General features: G+C 42.7%; 1 protein-coding gene across 5 annotated transcripts in view; it reads right to left on the bottom strand.

The window, feature by feature from the left end:
• Positions 1 to 231: 231 nt before the first annotated feature.
• SLC28A3 (solute carrier family 28 member 3) overlaps positions 232 to 21,884 on the bottom strand; it is a 111,460-nt gene continuing 89,807 nt past the window's right edge. For 2 of the 5 annotated variants that reach the window (XM_055272106.2, XM_063636938.1), the window contains 10 exons: positions 19,642 to 19,722; positions 18,095 to 18,175; positions 15,599 to 15,724; positions 13,186 to 13,316; positions 11,034 to 11,202; positions 10,434 to 10,631; positions 5,892 to 5,973; positions 5,073 to 5,171; positions 4,366 to 4,486; positions 981 to 3,464 (listed from right to left, as the gene is read on the bottom strand). In XM_055272106.2, the coding sequence (XP_055128081.1) occupies positions 3,338 to 3,464; positions 4,366 to 4,486; positions 5,073 to 5,171; positions 5,892 to 5,973; positions 10,434 to 10,631; positions 11,034 to 11,202; positions 13,186 to 13,316; positions 15,599 to 15,724; positions 18,095 to 18,175; positions 19,642 to 19,722 (1,215 nt within the window). In that variant the 3' untranslated portion in view covers positions 981 to 3,337. Of the gene's footprint in view, positions 3,465 to 4,365; positions 4,487 to 5,072; positions 5,172 to 5,891; positions 5,974 to 10,433; positions 10,632 to 11,033; positions 11,203 to 13,185; positions 13,317 to 15,598; positions 15,725 to 18,094; positions 18,176 to 19,641; positions 19,723 to 21,884 lie in introns of all 5 variants that reach the window. The other 3 variants (XM_063636940.1, XM_063636939.1, XM_055272107.2) reach the window with 2 other exon arrangements.

Here is a 21,884-nt window from a genome sequence, read left to right as displayed (position 1 = left end):
TGTTCTGTAACTGGAAATCAGTCTTATTGGACAAGTGCACGTCTTAAGCTCTTCACAGTGCCCTACCAGCCTAATTAAACTACAGAAATATGAAAGCAATCAAGTGGGAGTATTTGCAAAATGAATGCCTGTTAGTAATCTGCATAGTTACAGAGACTGTCACTTAGACCTAACTGCTGGGATATGTTGACTTTACCAATGGGGGAAAAAAAAATCAGACAATGCTCCATATCCCATGACTCAAATCTATTTTTGGCTGAGACCCTAAGGCCTCTCCAGGGTCAGAGAATTTGTTTATAACCAGTTTCTGGATTGCGAAGAGAAATATCATTTCTGCCCCTCTCCCCTTTTTTTTTGCAAACCAATAGAAAACAACACGGAGAATAAGCAGCAGTAAACACCCATCTTCATTGAAATGAGGAAACACTCATATCTGGAACCATAATACTGTATAAAAAAAAAGGGGCTTTCAGATTAGGGAAAACTACCAGTGGGAAGACACAGAGGTGGCTAGGGGCTTTGGATTTCATGGGTGGACTGGACAGAGTATGGAGTTCTCCCAAGGAGATGTCGCAGCCTTGGCTTGAAGCAAGGTCGGGGAGCACAGACCAAGAACAACAATCTGTCAGCAGTGAGCGGGCTCAAACAGCTGAAAAACATAGGCGTGCCATCTTTGCCCACTATATGTAGGTGGGTGAAGGAGAAACTGGGGAAAACAAGCAGCCTCCAGCTTCTACGTCTGCTAAAGAGGAATAAAAACATCACCACGCACCAAAACTTCCATTAGGTTGTTTCACTGGGAGAAGGGCCACTTACAACGTTCACAGGGTATTGGTGAGGTTTCTGGAGATAACAAGCTCAAGAGGCTTAACCAGGTCATTTTCCTGGTCCTTGGCCTTTACTATCCTCTTATAATATAGCTCAGGAATAATACCCCTTTTCTCAGTTCAAGGATGCACAGCATTAATAAGGAATCAGTGTAGGACCTATGCAAACATGTTGCATTTATAAAGGAATGTCACACATATACACAGAAAGGTCATATCAAAGCAGGTAAAAATTAAGACAACATATTTCTCCAAAAACCACTCTGACATCTTATAATACCAGAAATATACACACACTTCAAACCTAGGAAAGCAGCCTACGAAACTGCTCTGACCAATATGGTAGCCACTAATACCTGAAATATGGAGTAACCAAGTAATAAATTTTTAAATTTAAAACTGATACTCATTTCAGTTATTGGAAAACTTTTAAGCACATTTAGACCAACATGGGTGTGTAAATTTACTTTGCAAATTTAGATTTTATGAAATCTAAACATGGATTAAGTATTATCAGTAAAACTTTAGTGTCTCAACTGAGATATGCAAACCAGACTTAGTTTGATAAGAATGAAAAATATCTTACTGCAATAATATCTCCAATATATTGAGTTAAATATATTAAAATTAATTTTACCTGTTTTTTAGTGTGGCTACTAGATCTTAAATTACATGTGACTTGCATATGCCTATCAGACACCATTGCTATAGAAAAAAAAGCACCAGCATGCAAAGTAAATGTACATGCACTATCCAAAGTACGAAAAAGAGAACTCCCAAACCAAAACCTGTAAACAAAGTAAATGCATGTCCACAGAGGAATGGTATAATACATATACATAACATTCTGTGGGGCATGATGAACCAGGACACCAAACATTGAGAATGGGGGGAAAACATGCAAATATATTTTCCTAAAATAAAGCCTGAAGACTGCAAGGGCACATTGAGCTCCAAGGAAAATTGATACAAATAATGAGAAATATTTTAGTATATCGTACTTCAGGGATAAACAGTCCTCTGGACATTTGGCCTCCTCCTTCACCACCACAAAAAACACACAAAAAACCCCAACTATTTACACATAGAATTTTCTTTTAAATTACTCTTGTACACAAACAGAAGGAAAAATAGAAACAAAATAAGTTACTTAAGGTATTTCAAAACCTTTTTCACATTCAGTGTCTATTTCTTGACTTGGTAATTAATATTTGTGTTTTCTCACAGCATGTGGTCTTCATGCTATTAAGAGCAGTGGCAATGGGCATTTCATTAAAGAGCACACCACCATTGTCTCTGGAATTTTTTCTTAGACACTGACACCCATTCTTCAAGTTAGATACTGATGCCATCCTGGTCAATGAAATTATCAACGCAAGGTTTTCAGAGCTCAACCAGGCCTTTTTTTCCTCAACTGCTTCTTACACGGCTTTTGATTGAAGAGTAGCTGCTTTGTCACCAGGAATACATTACCAAATGTGCACATGGCCTACCGTTATGGCCTACAACAGGATGGCTCCTTGAAGGGAGACATGGATATCATATACCCTTATGGTGTATCATATTACTTCTGCAAAATATTCACTATCCCTCCCTATGACAGGATAATTTAACTGTGGTGACTGACATCGTGCCTGTCACAGGACTTGTTTTGGCTAATGGAATGTCATGGAAGTAAAGGGTATCATTTCCAAGAGGAAGATGAAAGAGCCATCATGTGGTTCCCACCTTTCTTTTTCCTCTTAAGACCAACATGCCCCACTTAGAGGCTGCTCCTTTAGACTGGGTCCTGAAGCAATATGGATTACAACCAACATGGATCGTTACAAACATGTGAGTGAAAAATAAATCTGTAAGCCACTGAGGTTTTTGGGTTGTTTCTGCTGCGTAATTTATGCTTAAACTGACTGATAGAACTCTTAAGCAGAATGGATTTAAACCCTGGTTTTGGTATGGTCCACGTGTTCTCCCCAAGGACTCTTGATTTCTGCAGGACTTCCTGAGGGTAGTCAATGAGTTGGTGATTGATGACTAGTTTTCCCTTATGTGAGATTCAAGTTTAGGCTATTTCAGGTAAGCCAAGGTATATGCAGAGTGTACCTCACCTGAGATGTGCTTAAACTGAGTCACCCTGGACTACTTAGTGGACACTAAGTGGGTGTGGGTGAGTCAGAGCCCAGTTGTTGGGAGCTGCCATTTATAGCTGTATTCTGGTGAAATGCCTTGCAAACATTAAAGTCAGAAAATCCCATTGAGACTGGAAACAACACCACCTCACTTTGGGACATCATAGCGGTTCTCAGTGGGGAAGGGGCTGGTGGGGAGGGAAGGGGAGGAGGAAGATGTTGTAGCTCTGAAGGTCCACTCTTGTTTTCCTTCATTCCTTGCAATTAAAGCTGATTCCATGATGGAAGTATCAATCTGTGGACAATAGCTTTTTTTTTTTTTTTCTCTCCAAAGTAGAAAATTTAGCATCTGTACTTAGAGTTCCACTGGAGAAGTGGCTGACCTCAAAATGTATTAGGGATCCCACTGCAGTTAAAAGTTGATGGATTCAACAATGTGCAGCAGCCCTTCAAAGAATACAGACCGTGGTTTCCTCCTGGGATGACTTCACCAGGACCCTTGGCAACAGTGCTGGTGGAAAGTGGAAAGAAACAGTTACATGAGATGGCAGAAACAGTAGGTGAGCAGACAATGACATTAAAAATAGTTCAGGGCAGGAAGTGGATTTTCTCGCTCACGTTCTGGTTAGGGTGGATTAAAGGACAGAGACACTGGGGAATTTGCTTTGGCTCCTAAATTCTGGGTGTCCTCAAGAACTTTCCCTATTTCCTCCATAACAAGCAAAGATAGGATAGAATCAATCCTTATAAAACACTTGCACATTAAGGATGGCACCTTGGGTGGGAACATTGATTTTGCAAATAGAAACTGTGCAGGGTGGGGGTGGCTGGCATGGGTCACTGGTAGTTTCTCATTCACCACAGACGATCATTGTGTTGTCTGGACAGCCTGGATCCCCTTGAAGGGGAGCCAGCAGAGGGTAGCAGTTAAGGGCATAGGCTTAGCAGGCAGATCAACCTGAATTTTGTATCTCACTTGTGCTTGTGCTAGTTTTGCTGGAGTAGACATAGCTTCCCTAAGCCTTAATTTTACGGAATGAAAAAAAAAAAGTGCCCAACTTATACAGTGGTTGCAAGGTTTAAGTGAGCTAATTCATACAAAGTACCTAACACACAGCTGGGTGCATATTAAATGCTTGAGTAGCACTAGCTAGTGTTATAGTTGCTAGTCTTATCTGAGAAAAGTCAGAGTGAAAGGTGGTTAGAATCACTGCATAAGTTCTTACTTTTAAATAGTCATAAAGTTATAAAATTAAGTGGATGGGTGAGTGGAGATTGCGCCACTGCACTCCAGCCTGGGTGACAGAGCGAGACTCCGTCTCCAAAAAAAAAAAAATTTAAGTGGATGGGCTATTTAGGTCTGATTTGATTATTAATGGAGTATAAAGAAATTATAATCAAGAATACAATACCTGCTCAACAGACTTTGGCAACAAGATATCACCTTGGTTGTGTTTCCAGGGAAACTGGAGTTGAAGGCATTCTCTAAAATGTGGTGGCAGTTGATGTCCACAGGAGTGCTAGAGAGTATGCCTAGAAGCGGAACAGAGTCCCTTTTATTTTATTATTTATTTTTTAGTTTTATTTATGTATTTATATATTCATTTATTTATTTTGAGACAGAGTCTTGCTCTTTTGCCCAGGCTAGAGTGCAGTGGCATGATCTCGGCTCACTGCAACCTCCGCCTCCCGGATTTAAGCGATCAAGTGCATCAGCCTCCCAAGTAGCTGGGATTACAGGTGCGTGCCCAGCTAATTTTTGTATTTTTCGTGGAGATGCAGTTTCGCCATGTTGGTCAGGCTGGTCTCAAACTCCTGACATCAGGTGACCCGCCCGCCTTGGCCTCCCAATGTGCTGGGATTACAGGCGTGAGCCACTGCACCTGGCCCCATTTATTTCATTAATTAAGGAAGTCACTGAACCCTCATTCTGTTCTTAGCTTCTCCACCACACTGCACACATTTAACTTTACAATGTGCTTAAGAGCAGCTCTGACTCTCTTCTGTGGACTTATTTCTGTGGCAGTGTGTGCTGCACATGCAAGCTGGAGGCACTGCCTGTCCTGAAAGCTGCCATTCATCCTGTGGGCACCGGGACACAAAGGACAGGGTGCAGTACCTGCGATGCAGGCTGTCATGAAGCAGGCCACTGTCCCCGCAATCAGAGCTCTCACTGCTCCCGAGGCGATATCACGCTTTCTGGAAGGAGCCATGGATGCTGGGAAACATGGAAGGAGGAATGTGAGATCAATGCTGAAGTATTGAGTAAAACTCTTAGCCTCTGAAAATTGTTCTGGGGCTGGCCTCAGGTCAGCTGACTTTTTTTTTTTTTTTCTTTAACTTAGCTGGGAAATTCAAGATTCAAGAACTTAGTAATAAACTCCACATACAGAGAAATTCTCTGCTGTGGGAAGAAGGGAAGAGGCTTGTTTGCCAAAAGCCTCACTCTCCACAGAAGAAACACCTCCTAAGTTTCATCCAAAGGGCTGTTTATTGAGGTCATGGCAAGGCAAAAGAGTGGCAGAGGCATAGACTAAGGAGATGATGTGCAACTCAACTGTCACCATCTACTTCTATGCCCGTGGCAGACACCACTGAGAAATCACAGCATTCTCCCACTGGACTTCCAATGGCTCTCAGAATCCTTCTCCAGGTGCCCATCATAGACCTATTGGCATTGGCATGCAAGGTGAAGCCTACAGGTCACCCCTGGGCTGGGAGAAGCACCTGTATGTTTGAGAAAATTTCTCCTAAGGTCAGTTTGGGTGTGCAAGGGAAAACTATATTGCAGACTAGAGATAAAAAAAAATAGACCCCAGAGGACTCATGACTGTTGCAAAGGCCTTTGTTTTTTCTGACATAACATTACAGAGCAAAATGGAGATCCAAGTATGTCTATGGCACATCTGTGTTGTTGAAGTATGTTATTTTCACTTACTGAGTCCGCCGATCACGATTCCTAGGGACCCGATATTGGCAAAACCACAGAGAGCATAAGTGGCGATTATCTCAGAACGAATCTGTAAGCAAGCATAAAAATGTATGTATACACAATTTGATCTGGCTTAATAAATCTGACATCCAACTGGGCTTCATTTTGACCATAAATTCAATATTGACAAATAAATGCACAGTCCATGGTATCAAATACCCATTACTTCCTAGACCCCTTTTACCATCTCCACTTGAATTTTGTGGGAAAATGGAAGGGGGCTGTGTGGACTCAGTGACTCTCTACAAAGGACTTACAGTTGGTAGCCTTGGCTTCTACAAATGCTGCTTCCTGGTCAATAATACCTTCTGATATTCCATATGACCTGGCCATCTGCTACAGTGTGCCAGGGACAGGACTAGTTGCTGGAGATACAAAATTGGTCCCAGAAAATATTCACATTACATTTACTTGAAAAAGGACTTATTCAGACTATATAAAGAACTGTTATAACTCAATAAGATGACCAACAGTCAAGGAAAAATGGATAGAGATTTAGATACTTCACAAAAGCTACGCAAATAACCAAAAAGTACATGAAAAGATGTTCAACATTATTGATCACCAGGGAAATGCAAAATAAAGCCACAATGAGATATTACTCTACCTTCACTAAAATTAAAAAACGGACAATACAAAGTGTTGACAAGGATGTGAAGTGAGTAGAACTTTTATACATTGCTGGTGGGAATGTAAAATGACACAGTCTGTTTGTGAAACAGTATGGAAGTTTCTTCTTAAGTTTACATGCTCTGCCTGAGTGACCCAGCAATTTTTCTAGGAGAAACAAAAACACATGCCACAAATAGATTGTACATAAATATTTATGGTGGCTTTATTAAATAGCCTCATGGTGGAAACAACTTGAATGTCATTCAGTAGGCAAATGGATAAACAATTGTGGATACCCATAAAATGAAATGCTGCTTTGCAATAAAAAGGAAATACATGCAACGACATGAATGCAAGTGAGCACATGTATATGAAATTCTAGGGCTGGGTGCGGTGGCTCACGCCTGTAATCCCAACACTTTGGGAGGCAGAGGAGGGTAGATTACTTCAGGTCAGGAGTTCAAGACCATCCTGGCCAACATGGTGAAACCTTGCCTCTACTAAAAAATACAAAAAAAAAAAAAAATTAGCCAGCCATGATGGTGTGTGCCTATAATCCCAGCTCCTCGGGAGGCTGAGGCAGGAGAATCACTTGAACCCAGGAGGCAGAGGTTGCAGTGAGCTGAGATCGCACCATTGCACTACAGCCTGGGCGACAGAGTGAGACTCCATTTCAAAAATAAAAATAAAAGAAATTCTAGAATATGCAAAAATAATTTACAGTGAAAGAATGGATATTGGTTGCCTGGGACTAGGTCTTTGGGTGGGGATGGGAGTGGGGTTGTTGACTACAAATGGCCATGAGGAAAACTTTTTTTTTTTTTTAAAGGTGTGATAGAGATATTCTATATGTTGATTATAGTTTTGGTTACACAGGTGACATCAAAACTGCGCTCTTAATTTGGTATGTAAATTATAATTCAGTGAAAAGGATATAATTTAAAAATAATTATGTTAGTAAAAAGGCAATTCTCAGCTACCACAGGGGCTTTGTTATAGTCTGGCCATGGTGTGTGCACCACAACTCTGACCGCTCCTTGGGAATATTAGGATGCCCAGTTGGAAGTAGGAGAAGGAACATCCCTTTCATGGGGCAGTCAGAGAGGATGGAAGATGAATTCGTGAAAGCATGGGTGTGGCCCTGTGACTCAAGAGATGCTGCTTAGGCCAGACAATTTTTCCTCAGTTTGAGGACTGACTATAGGAGGCTCAGAAGATTCTGTGTACTCTATTGTTCACCAGAGGCACACCCAGTCTGACAAAGGTACCCACGTGACTGAAGCAATACTTTTGCAATATTCTCAAAACTCTGTGATTTTGTTCAAAGAACAAACCGAGCAATGCTACACTCATTCAAGACTCAAGTGGCCATGGTAAGATTTTTGTTGATTCCAAGGCCCCTCTTCTCTCTCACGGTTTCTGAGAACTCTCCTTTGTTGATATTTTCCATCAGCGCGCATATAGCCGGCAGGAAAAAAATATTTCAAGTAGGTATGCAGTCTACCCTTCCTGGAAAAGCTGTCCTTGTTCCCCACTTTTATTCTAGTGCTTTTCATTTGGTTCAGGTGGCTTCAAAACCAGGCATGCTTATTAAGAGATTGTGGGGAGAAAGATGACATAAAGAGCTGGAAACTCCTCTTTCCCCTTTCCAGGGATAAGTGGGAAGGGGATACACAGATGTGGCCATGATGGGTTTTAGAAGAGAAAAAGGAGGCTGGAATAATTCCACATTGACTTTGCCCACAAATGTGCAAGATGATGTGATGAAAAGAGTTGCACCGTACTAGGAAGATATTAATAACACACCTCAAAGCTCTCCTTGTGTCTGCACAGGCAAAGATGCCATACGTATAGGATGGTCATTTTAACACTATCTCTGATAGTGAAAAAACAGATAACTGCTTATCAGCATGGGACTAGTTAAGATGAATTATGGTGTGCTATACAATAGAATACTATGTCACAGGCACTGATATGGAAAGGTACCTGAGACACATTATTAAGTGCAAAGGACAAGGTTAAAAACAGTGAGTATATACATTCTAGGGAGAAGAGCTCCAGAGAAATAAGAAGGATGCCTTACTTTTTCCTTTATCTTTTTTTGGAACTTTTGAATTCTATACTATGGTATGTGTTCCATGTAAACAAATGAATAAAAACAGGCAAAGTATTATCTTTAGGAAAGAGAAAGTGATGGAATAAACGGCTCGTCCTAGGGGCATGGGGGCTGCATAGTATTCTCCCTCTTATCTCAGATGGAGGTCGGCATGGGCATAATTCAGTGGATATCACTGGGGTTTTGCCTCACAGACCCACATGGTACGTTCTGTTCTGTGGCACCTTTTCCAGGAGACTGTTGGGATGCCCTTCTCCACTTCTAGGTTGTGAGCAAAAATTGCTGGGACACATCTGCATTTTGTTGATTGCAAATCAGAAATTTGGAGAAACAAAATGCCTTTCCCATCATGACTCAACAATAGCAGAGGCCACTGAGCTCCTGTTTCCAAATGTTCTGTCTCTGCCTGCCTTTGGTTGGGCTCACCCCTAAACTCAATCAGCTCTACTGTTCTGTCTCTACCCTCGTAATAACCTTTCCACAAAATTGCTTCGTGCTGCCAGAACACAGAGCCCGGTTTGCTCATTAACAAAGCGATTCTCTCCTGGCAACTGGCAATTGGGGATAGAAAACATTTCACTTAATTTAGCCTATTGTTTACTTTTGGCAGGGAAACAAACTGGTTTTGGTGGCATCTAAACAATGAGGATAATTGGCCAAGCTTTACTGAGAGGTTAGTTGAAGAATGAACATGCGAGAACAGGGAAATCTACAGAGCCCCCTGCTCATGTCAGATGTGTGGGTCAAAATGCCCCAGCTGTAAAATATAAATCAGTGCTCCCCAGGAGTGGGCTGTTACACTGGTGTGCTATGTGGGAGTAAATCTGCAGGCTTGTTCTTTGGGAAGCTGGGAAGGATGGTAGTGTTGTTTGTGGGTGAGCAGACTCAGAACCTTAGGCAGGCTGCTTTTCCTCCCCTTTCATTTTTAAACCAAATACATGCCTGAGACATTAATTCCAAATGGATTGTTTCAATGAGTACTAGGGGTGCTCAGGAATGTTCACCATTTCCTTGAGTTTCCAGTGTGACAATTCTGTTCTCCAGGGGAGAAAGTTGCAAACTCGACTACAAACATGACCTCACCTGAGTTCCTCATCCCACCAAAGGCCAGGTAGATGTGAATGCCTCCTTGCAGGCTATTGACCAGAAGTCCTGACGTAATTATGGGTGCTTGTCTCAAGGCTTTCAGATCACACACTCTGAGCCTTTTCTCTCCCTCATCCATGTGGAGAGCAGTGATGATCTACACTATCTCTCGAGGATGTCCAGGCATTATGTTACTTTTAGACAGTTTCTCAGAGCTCACAGAATCCATTAAGTTCGAAGGGAGAGTGCTTTATGATCACTAGACTGTCAGCTGCTAGACTATGAGGGCAGGGGCCCCATGACTTGCTCAGTGCTATGGCCTCAGTACTCAGCAAATTGCACATAAAAGGCATTCAACAAATTTTGGTTGATTGATTGCAGTCCCAGCTCATGCGACTCTGGGTCTGTGTCCACAGTCCTTAAAAGTAAATGATTACAATGGCAATGATTAGCTGTGTCTACACACTCACACACACACAGTCTAATCCAACATAACTGAAAGTTCGGAAGTGCTGTGTACATTATGAGCTCCATGAGCAATGGATTTTAGGTTGTTTTGCTCTCTAATCTATCCCAGGTGCCTGGCATAGTGCTTGACACACAGAGGCATAAGTAATAGACGAATGCAGATATGTGATGAAGAGAGGTGCTGAGAGATTAAAATATTTACTCACTGATATATATTGCTGCACACCGTCTACAAATTTGGGTCCACCTTCTTTCCTCAAGTGGATCCATTTCGAGAGGTGCTCATAAGCCACAAATTCATTGAAGAAGGTCTTATAACCTATGAGGCTGGCAACCATAAAGCTGTCCTGCCATTCCACTCCCATCATGAAGGAAAAGGGCATGAAGATGTAGGAGCAGATTAGCTACAGAAACCAAAAGTAGACACTTGATTAGAATAGTGATTTGCTTTCAGTTTTGCCTTCTCAGTGACAACACTGTTCCTGACCCCTCTGTCTCCTTTAGGCATAGAAATTCCTTCTTCCCTTGCCCATCTTTACCCATCAGGAATTAGGGCTAGAAATCGGTCATTTGAAGGAAGCTGGATTCTTGGGGAAGAGGCCAGGAGAGACTGACTGTCGTTGTGGGGAAGGAGGGGGATAGGAGACAGAGAAAAGGTGGGTGGGAAGTTGGGGGATGCATGAGAAGCTTCTACAGTGTGGAAGAGTCCACTGAGGTTGTTAGGGTGGGCTGTTTACAAATCTATTTTATTTTTAAACAAAGATAGGCAGAAACAAAACAGAGGGCAGGGGCGTGATGTGATATACCTCAAAACTCAGCTGTGGGTAGTCAAACATGTTTCCAAACCAGGACAGAGCTGAATTCATAAAAGACAGCAGGGACAGGAAGGCAATCAGATTCACAGCGATGTTGGCCACCAGGGAGATGGAGGAGGATGCTCCCTGTGTTGCAGCTTCTAGAAGATTCCCTGAATCACTTTATCAAGAAATAGCAATTCCAGAATTACCAAGGAGTTGTCAGGGGATGGACACCATTGGTGCAGAAGTAGCATAATCAGAGCTTAGATGACAGACAAACTCTAAGGCCCCTGCCTTGCTCAAAATACTCACCTGAATCCCATGACATCATGAAGTGGGCATATAAGTATTTAACCATGTTTGTTCTTGTTTGTAAAGAGATAGGGTCTTGCTCTGTGTCTCAGGCTGGAGTAAAGTGGTGCGATCATAGCTCATTGGAGCCTCCAACTCCTGGGCTCAAGTGATCCTCCTTCCTCAGCCTCCTGAATAGCTGGGACTACAGGTGTGTGCCACTATGCTTGGCTAATATATATATATATATATATATATATATAAAAATATATATATATATATATATATATATTTTTAAGAGACAGGGTCATGCTACATGGCACAGGCTGGTCTTGAACTTCTGGGCTTAAGTGATCCTCTTACCTTAGCCTCCAGAGTCTCTGGGTGACTTATATTACTTTTTAAATTTGGGGACATTTATAATAAAAAATTGGAAAATGATAAAAAATTACAAGTTTAAAAATGATTTTTATTACAAGTAGCTGCCAGAGAATAGTTATAAAATACAAATAGTATAAAAACTAATGATACAAAACAAACAACAAACCAATGATCCAAGGAAGCCTGTAAATCCATCACCTCATTTAAAAATGGAGTGCCACCATCACTTTGAATCCCCCTGTGTACTCTTCTTTGATCTCATCCTCCCCTCTAATCTCAGAGGTATCTGTCTTCCTAAAATTCACTCATCATCCCCTTTCTATACAGTTTTCCTGCATGTCTGTATCTCTAAAAAATACATTGTGTGTCCGGGTGCAGTGGCTCACACCCTACAATCCCAGCACTTTGGGAAGCCGAGGCAGGTAGATTGCTTGAGCCCGGGAGTTTGAAACCAGTCTGGATAACATGGCGAAATACTGTCTCTACAAAAAGTACAAAAATTAGCTGGGTGTGGTGGTGCATGCCTGTAGTCCTAGCTACTCAAGGGGCTGAGGTGGGAGGATCACTTGAGCTCAGCCTGGGTGACAGAGTGAGACCCTGTCAAAACAAACAAACAAAAAAACAACATTGTGCAAGTCTGCACACCAAGTAACTTTATAAGTGGAATTACGCTGTATTCTTTGGCAACTTGCTTTTTTGCTCATGGTTGACTTTATCTGCATACAAGTATGGGTGAATTTCAGACACATGTTGGTTGCTGATGAATTCTGTTATTTAATGAAATACTCTTGAACATCCTAAATCCCTTAGTCTTTTCCACTGTTCTTCTTTCTTTTTCACAGAGCAAAAGAAAAGGAACCAGCTTTCTTATAAGAGGAACCTCCAGAAATGGTCATCCTATGGCTTTCTGTCTAAACCAAGGCTCCATAAACACTCTGCTGTATTTCTAAAGAAATATCTTTACAACAGACAGATATGGAAATGTATTGACATTAGGTATTTAGAGAGGTTTATGTCAAGTATTAAACAAGATTTTGGCCAAGTCCCAGCACTTTGGGGGGCTGAGGCAGGAGGATCCCTTGAGCCCAGGAACTGGAGATCAGCCTGGTCAACATAGTGAGACCCTGTTTCTAAAAAACTTAAAAAATTAGCTGAGAGTGGTGGTGCATGCCTGTAGTATCAGCTACTTAAGAGGCTGAGGTGGGAGGATAACTTGAGCCTGGGAGGTTGAGGCTGCAGTGAGCTGCGTTCATACCACTGCACCACAGCTTGAGCGACAGAGCAACTTTAAAAAAGTCTTTTTTGAGCAAGTCTCAAAAAAAGGAAATAAAATAAGACTTTTTTTGGTGAAGTCTAAATAGTCTTTGGACTAACTTTAATATTGTAATTCACTGTGCTTTCTGGTTATTGAATTTTTGCTGTATATTGAATCTGGAGTCCCCCGCCCCGGCTTGGGTAGTCATTAATTAGGTGAATGTGTCACACTTACCCACTTTCCATTTTCATGGCATTCTTGAGGGTTATTTTAGGTTTTTCTGTCTCAGGCCAAAAGAGTTTAGCAGCAGCCAATGACGCAGGTGCTGACATAACTGACGCTGTTAACAAGTGGGAGGATGGAACCTGCAATTTCAGAAGAAAGAAGGCAAACCTGGGATTAGCTTTTTTCTTGTGTTCAGAGGAAGGGTCAAAGAGCTCCACAAGGGAAGAAACAGGGCAGGGGTTGCTTCTATGCCAGAAGACAATGTTTCTTTGGAGGTCTGGAAGAGCCACTCTAGCTCAGTGAGCCAAGTCACAGGCATCACCTTGAGAGGCTGAGGGATAAGGGAGACATAGGCCGGGTGCGGTGGCTCACGCTTGTAATCCCAGCACTTTGGGAGGCCGAGGCGGGCGGATCACGAGGTAAGGAGATCGAGACCACGGTGAAACCCCGTCTCTACTAAAAATACAAAAAAATTAGCCGGGCGTGGTGGCGGGCGCCTGTAGTCCCAGCTACTCGGAGAGGCTGAGGCAGGAGAATGGCGTGAACCCGGGAGGCGGAGCTTGCAGTGAGCCGAGATTGCGCCACTGCACTCCAGCCTGGGCGACAGAGCGAGACTCCGTCTCAAAAAAAAAAAATAAAAAAGGGAGACATTTGTGCTAATTGACCACATCCCTAGGGAGAAGCATAAAACCAAAATCTGATCGTTTCAGAAGAGAATTAATCCTGTGTTATGGAAACTTTCAAGGAAGATTCCTCAACCTCTCTGTTGCCCTTTTGAATGTTCAGAGAGCCCCTAAAGCATGTATGTCATTACAACTTTTTTTTTTTTTTTGAGATGGAGTCTCGCTCCATCACCCAGGAGTACAGTGGTGCAATCTTGGCTCCCTGAAACCTCGGCCTCCCTGGTCAAGCAATTCTCCTGCTTCAGCTTCTTGAGTAGCTGGGATTACAGGAGCCCACCACCACACCCAGCTAATTTTTGTATCTTTTAGTAGAGTTGGGGTTTCAACCATGTTGGCCAGGCTGGTCTTGAACACCCAACCTCAGGTAATCTGCCTGCCTCGGTCTCTCAAAGTGCTGGGATTACAGGCATGAGCCACCACGCCCAGCCTCATTACATCATTTTAGATAGGGGATGGGGAGGGGATGGGCAGTGGAGAAGGGATTCATGATTCATGTGCAGATGTGTATATTCTCCTCTCTCCATCTTCCTTTTGCTCTCCTGAGGTCCTCGGTGCCTTTACACAATCTTCATTGATCTGGTGGCCCTTTAATCTGTACACAACTTCTGTTTACTTTATCGCAGGTCCACTCATTCCCCTTCCCACCTGCCCTCACATGACTTCTGGATTCTCTTCCACATATTTTCAGAATTCCAGGATCAGCACCTCCCTCCCTGTTCCTGTTCCCCCCGAACATTTTTGAGGCAGCATTTCTACAGTGGGGATGGCATTCCCCAGATGATCCACTCAAGCTGCTCATTCCACAGCTGTCCTTTGCCCCTTTCTTCTTGCCTCTTCCTACTAATTGGCACTCCAAGGCCTGGATGAAGACCTACAATGAAGCCCACTTATTTTGTAAGAAATCCTAGTCTCCTGAGTCACACAGTGACTGGGCTGTGTTATTCAGTTTCAATATTGGGGATTGTGTCTATGTGTGGCTTGTAAGCTCTATGGGTCGGGGTGCACGCACCAGTTATAACATTCTCCAGCCTTATACTACAGACTGCCAGCTCTCAAACTTGGCTATACATTAGAATCTGAGGAGTTTTAAAAAATATTGATGCCTGCGTCCCATCCCAAGGAACTGTAGTTTAATTACTCTGAGATATGGACCTGGGCATTAGAGAATTTAAAAGCTCCCAGGTGATTCTAATGTGCAGAAAGGTTTGAGAATCACTGCTCTAGACCAGGGGTCAGAAAAGTTTTTCTGTAAAGGGCCAGAGAATAAATATTGTTGGCTTTGTGGGTCACAACGACTCAACTCTGTAGCATGAAAGCTGCCATAGGCAAATGAATAGAAGTAGTTGCTTTCCAATAATTCATTTCCAAAAACAGGAGCAATTGGGATTTGGCCCATGGGCCATAGTTTACTGACTCCCAGTCCAGATCACCCTGACTGATATAATAGTTTTTTTTTTTAACAGATTTAAATTTTCAACCAAAGCAACTTTATCATATGAGTGTATTTTTCTGTTTTTATTCTGCAGATAGAACTCACATTTAGGCAGCAGGTATATGAAGCCCCGAAACTCCTTGGGGTCCCTATGTTCAAATGCCAAAGCGACTGTGACCAACTTTTGCCATGTGGCAAAAAAGAGACTCTCTTGGCCTCCTTTTTCCACCAGCAATGGAAAAGAAAAGAAATAACAATAGCAAAGAAAGAAGAGGTTGATGTTTTCATAATTCCAAAACATTCTTACCCCAAAAGAAATGTATGCACCTAGGACGCTTCCAGCAATGGTAGAGAACCCGGCGGTCATGATGGCGTGGAGTTCAGACTTGGTGATGTAAGGTAAATATGGTCGGACCAGCAGTGGAGACTCCGTCTGGAGACAAAGAAGGGTGACCAGATTCCTTTTTAAATCTGTGTGGGGGCGGGGGAAGGCATGCCAATCTACTCATAATTTTATTCTTTAAAGCAGAGAGTTTCTAAGAGTGAACCTCAGACCAGCTCTATCAGCGTCACCTGGAAACTCGTTAGAAATGCAAATTATTTCGATTTACTAAATTAGAAACTCCAAGGGTGGGGGCTAGCAATCTGTATTTTCACAAGCTTTCCGGGTGATTCCAATGCATGCTCAAATTTGAGAACCCACACCATCGACGTCTGGCTTATTTGAACTCTAGATCAGTTTCCATATGTGGTCACGTATAAATTTTGTAAAATTTGTGAGGCCAGACATAGAAGGCCTCCACCCAGCCTAGGACTGGAGTCTGTGATGACTTGGTGCACTTTTCTAAGGGCCAACTGACTCTACCCAGTGGCCTGACCTGGATGGGTGATTTCTAAGCCACCGTGGCTTCTGTCTTCCAACTTCACCTTGACAGACCCTAAACCTGTTTCCTGATACCTCAGGGAAATAGAGACACAAGCATTAAAAACAAACAAACAAACAAACAACCTCAGCAATAACAAGGACAGGTGCCTGCAGGCCCTTCTGTATTTGAGAATCAGAGACCCCTCTCTGATGGGTGGAAAGGAAGAAGCAGAACGAGTGTAGTTGTAAAGGCTTGAATCCCATTAAGGAGGACAGGCAGCCTGCGGCGTGGGGCTCTCCATAGATAATAGCTGTACTTTTAGCATATTAAGTATCAAATTGAACATCACAGAAGCTTGTGTGCAATTTTATAATTTTCTCCTCGTTATCTCTAATTGTTCTATAAGATTGAATGTGTGGAGCCTCGATTTACCGGCTAAATAGGAACCCTGTGCATGAGCCCTCTTACCCTGCAGGTAGGAGCAATCAACTCAAGATGGTGCCCTAATTAGTCCTGAGAGATTTTATGACTGTAATTATAATAATTGCAACTCCTAGGGAAGGAAGCATGGGATGGGCCCCCATGCTAAAGACTATGCTCCAGGCTAGTAAGCATAGCTTTTTTTTTGAGACAGTTTTGCTCTTGTTGCCCAGGCTGGAGTGCAATGGCATGATCTCAGCTCACCGCAACCTCTACCTCCTGGGTTCAAGCAATTCTCCTGCCTCAGCCTCCTGACTAGCTGGGATTCCAGGCATACGCCACCATGTCCAGCTAATTTTGTGTTTTTAGTAGAGACGGGGTTTCTCCATGTTGGTCAGGCTGGTCTCAAACTCCCGACCTCAGGTGATCTGCCCACCTCGGCCTCCCAAAGTGCTGGGATTACAGGCGTGAGCCACTGCGTCCGGCCGTAAGCATAGTCTTTAGAGTAGAGGCCCATGCTTCTTGTTGGCTTACCAACAAGAAGGTTCAGCTTGCCTGGAGCAGTTGTAAGCCTGAGATTTGGTGCTATGTGTTTTTCTGAGTGACTTGATTTTTGCTTCAAATTCAGTTTCCTTGGGCAGTGGTGCTGGCAAGCATTCATACCTGGTTTTCGTGGCATGTGACTCCATTCTGCCTGAAGCTGCATATCTGGAGTGATGACGGGCTTATTACAATTTCTTACTGATCCACCCCTTAGCCATGCTGCTATTTTGAGGGACACTCCTTGGCATCATAGTTATTTGCTTAAATGGGCTTCAGGCAAAAGAGCATTTCTCCATGTGATGGAACAGGGAGGTGAAAATTGAAGCCTAAAAGCTTATTTTTGATGAGAAGAGAAAAACCTAAAAGCATTTTTCTTCAGGCTCAGCAAAGACAGAATATTGGCCAGTTCAGACAAGCTGAGAATAAGCTCAAGTGCTTATACAGTTGCATGGTTGTTGGTGGGAAGGCTTTCTTGGTCTCCTCCATTGCCACAGGCATTATAGTTTAGAATGGGAGGCTGCCTGTTCCATGTTTGTAGCTTGGAGTTTTCGAGATAGTGAAATCCATTCAAGTGGAAGAGCTACCAGCCTCTGAAGAGTTGACCAGATACCTCACAATCACTAAATTCAGATTTATTGAGAATCTATATGAGAAGCTCTATGACTATGCTTTAATAAAATGACAACCTTCCATCCTCTTCATAAACGTTCTCAAGAACCCAATTCTACAATACCATACCCAGACTGTTAAAAGGAATTTCTCTCTCTCTCTTTCTGTCTCTCTCTCTCTGTCTCTTTCTCTCTCTCTCTCTCCCTTCTCCCTCTGGAATCTGGATATTGCCAATACTGGGGGTTTCTTATTTTGACACCATTCTCTCTACACTAAAAGAACATTGTGTTATTTTCTTATTTGGCTTTTTGGAAAGAGATGATCCATTTCAACAGATGTTTTGTTTTGTTGATATTACAACTTACTTGTCCAACAAATATATTGCCAGAAGCAACTACAGATTCAATAGGAGATGATCCCGTAGTAACTAGCATGATCCATCCAACCTGAAAGGAAGAAAGGGACAAAGTCAGCAAAGAACTTTTTGTATACTCAAAACTTCAAAGTAGGGATTAAAATCTTTAAACTGGAGTAAAATATTGAGGGCTTCAACATTTGTCAGCAAGCTAATGATGGAGCTAAAGGTAAGTTTAACTTATTGAGTCCCTAGAGCAGGCCAAGCAAATCCTCTTATTGGAGTAGTAAGTCTGAGTCATTGCATATACCTTGAACATTATACAAATCAATTTCTATAGGTCTATTGTATACAAGTAATAAATGACAATTGCTAACATGCTCATGGAAGGCTTTACTGCATTCCAGGCACTGTGTTAAGCCCTTGACAGTCCAGAAAATGCAATTAATTCTTACAATAACTCTTTGAGAGAGGTCCTATATAATTGTACTCATTTTATTAAAGAGGAAACCAAAGCACAGAACAGTTTAGTTGTTTTGTCAAAAGTCACCCATATGTAGCGGGATGTATTTGAGGTTTGGTCTTTTTTACTTAATTGAAATGAACCTGGTTTTTGGTTCCACTTTTCTACTGGCCTTTGAACTAGAGATGGTGGATGAGGACTTCCTGTTGCATTCTCTCTCCTTGCTTTTTAGTTTAGACAAGAGCATAACACTTCTGAATGTTTTGGGGTTTAAACAGAAAATTATGGGCCCTGGAGTTCTTGCTGTCATTCTGAACTCTGCTGCTACCTATATTCTGGTTCCCTCTCTCTCTTCTCTCTTTTCTCTTTCTTTTTGTACATTTTGATTTATTTATGGGGATCAAGGAGGGCTGTGGCTGTGCCCCAAGCACTGCCTGCACTGCTCTGTGCTTGTGTATGGTGCATCCAAATTAGCTGACAGATCTCCTCGTCCTCTGATCTAACACATGAACATAGGACTCACAGAGGCTAGGGCAGCAGGAAGGACATGAACTCTTCAGCTGTGTGTGTGTGTGTGTGTGTGTGTGTATGTGTGTATGCATGCACACTCACGCTTATGAAACTCCCTCAGGAGTGAAAAGCTATTTCTCCTTTTTGCTTCAATTTCTCTAGCACCTCCAAAACCAGAAGTGTCTACTTTTGTAACCTCTTTAAGCAAGGTAACATATAATTAAGGAGTAGCTTAAAAAAGAAAACAGATAAGCACAGGGTGGATAACCAAGATGAAGGAATAACATCATTTCCTCCAGCAGTATCTGACCTCAGTTCCTCGGCTGAAGAAGTAACTGCTATAGTTTCATGAAGCTATCCAGTGGTTTGCAAATCAAAGCCCTATTAGAAGCTTCTGAGATAAAATTCCCTCCATGGACACATTTAGGATTGGGGGTTTTGAATCTAATCACTTAGGTGGTGATGGTGGATAATGGTAGGAAGAGAAAGGCACTTCGTAAATACCTGCATAAAAGGCCTTGAGGACTTTGTGCCTGAGATAATCAGCTCTACACCTGTAACCCAGTCCCTCCCAACCCCAGTACCTTTCTAATAATCCACTGCATCAGTCCCAGGTAGTACAGCATGGACATCACAGTGCTGAAAAAAACCACGATCGGCAGGATCTGTGGGGACAGAAACAAACATGGATTAATGATAGGTCCAGTTGCACCAGCAGGTTTTATATCAGGCCTCCTCTCTGTCTCCTTTTCTCCCTCTGAAACATCATAAAAATATGGGAAACTCCTCTTGAACTTTAATCAGGCAGCTTCCCTATCTACAGTCTTTTATTCTAATTTGTCACAGGACTTGACTTTCTTCCCCTGTCTTCTATGGTGAGCTTTTTTTGCTCAAAGAAGGAATGAAGTATGGGGGGATTTGTAATACCTAGATCAATACACTGAAGGCTGTCAGAAAATATTCTTGTCCTGATGCTAAAAAGACATGGGCTTCACCACTAGTTAGCAGAGTAACCTAAGTTGAGATAAATTGTGAGCAACCTCAGAGCCTTATTCTGAGTAGCTGCAGAGATCAGGTAAGGCATGGTGGGTGCTGACACATAGTGCCTCCTACTGGATGGCAGACACACCTGAGAGCAATAACTTCAGCATGTCCTGAGAATGACCCTATGGTCTAAGCATGTGTGTTTGGAGTTCCAAACTAAGGAAATTGGGAGTGGCCGATCCAAAGATTCATTCCTTATCTATAAGGAACATCTGAACCCTTGGCCCATTCCGTGGAAAGCAGGCCATACAGGGGATCCAGGCCCTTTGTTTTGGGTTAAATGAAGGTTGGGAGGTGGAGGTTGCTGGGGGAGGGTACTAAGTGAGAATGCTAAATAAACTGCCTGCCTTTTACAAACAGTAGTGGTTCTCCTGTCTAGCCTGCTGCCGCTGGACTGCCCTGCATGTGAGTCCCCTCAATAAACCCTATGTCTCATTTGCTGGCTCCAGGTCTTTTCTTTGGCCACTCAAACATGGTGCCCCCCTACTGAAGTCAATAGGGATCTGTCATGACCTCTATGCAGTAAACATTCATTCTTCTAGCTTTTAAAATAATAGTGATTTTACCTACAGATTTTCAAATTACTAAAAAGTGACTGCATTTTGGAAGCTGCTTTAGTTCTGTGTTAAAGGCCATTGTATTTTCCGGCCGGGCTCTGTGGCTCACACCTGTAATCCCAGCACTTTGGGAGGCCGAGGTGGGTGGATCACCTGAGGTCAGGAGTTTGAGAGCAGCCTGGCCAACATGATGAAACCCTGTCTCTACTAAAAATACAAAAATTAGCCAGGCGTGGTGGCGCATGCATGTAATCCCAACTACTGGGGAGGCTGAGGCAGGAGGATTGCTTGAACCTGGGAGGTGGTAGTTGCAGAGCCAAGATTGTGCCATTGCACTCCAGCCTGGGTGACAGAGCAAGAGTCCATCTCACAAAAACAAACAAAACAAACAAACAAAAAAACATTGCATTTTCCTAGATCCTATTTTCCGGATGCTCTTTGGGTGCCTTCAATGCAGCCAGTGTTTCCACAGAGAGCAGTTTCTACCCTGCATAGACCACAAAGAGCTGTGGGTTGGGTCCCTCCTCAGCCTCATCCTACTGTACCCCCTCCCCACTGTTCCCCGGCTAACTGGCCAGAGAAGGCTGCTACCAGAGGCACAGAATGACCAAGGACAATTTGTACAGGATCTAATTTAGAAAAAAATCTATTAATAATATATATTAAAAGACATTTTGTGCCAGTATTCAGAGCTCACTCACGATGAGCCTTTTATTGGCTTTAATGGGTAGGCAGTGCCTTCCTGAAAGCTTGAGGGAGTTAAAGAGGCTCATCTCTGGAATGTTAGCAGAGGATTCTGCGTTGGCAGGAAAGAATAGGGGCCACTGCCCTGGAAGAGGGGAGGAGGAAGGCCTGAAAACACCTGTATAGTCTGGGTAGCAAGCTATTCCTTCTTTATGACTTTATTTTTTCCAATTCTGAATTCGTTTCATGATATGAGCATATTTCTATCTCACTCTATAAACATTTGGCCTTTCAGAGATGGCTGAGTTATCTCAGCCCTAAAACATCAAACCAGCTAAACTGCCAGGTAGAGGTTGCTGGGGGAGGGTGCTAAGTGAAATGCTGTATAAACTGCAGGCTTCTTACAAACAGTAGAGGTTCTCCTCTCCAGCCTGCCACTAAACTGCTGGTTTGATGTTTTAGGCTGAATCTTTTTTCAGCCTAAAAGTTGGCCTAACTGAAGCTGGGGTAATTTGGAGGTAAATTTGGAGTCTGTAAGTGAG

Source organism: Symphalangus syndactylus, chromosome 3 (assembly GCF_028878055.3).
Source record: "Symphalangus syndactylus isolate Jambi chromosome 3, NHGRI_mSymSyn1-v2.1_pri, whole genome shotgun sequence".
In the NCBI taxonomy this organism is placed as follows: domain Eukaryota; kingdom Metazoa; phylum Chordata; class Mammalia; order Primates; family Hylobatidae; genus Symphalangus; species Symphalangus syndactylus.
The sequence above is the reverse complement of the archived record's forward strand: the minus strand, read 5'-3'. Positions and strand labels throughout refer to the sequence as shown.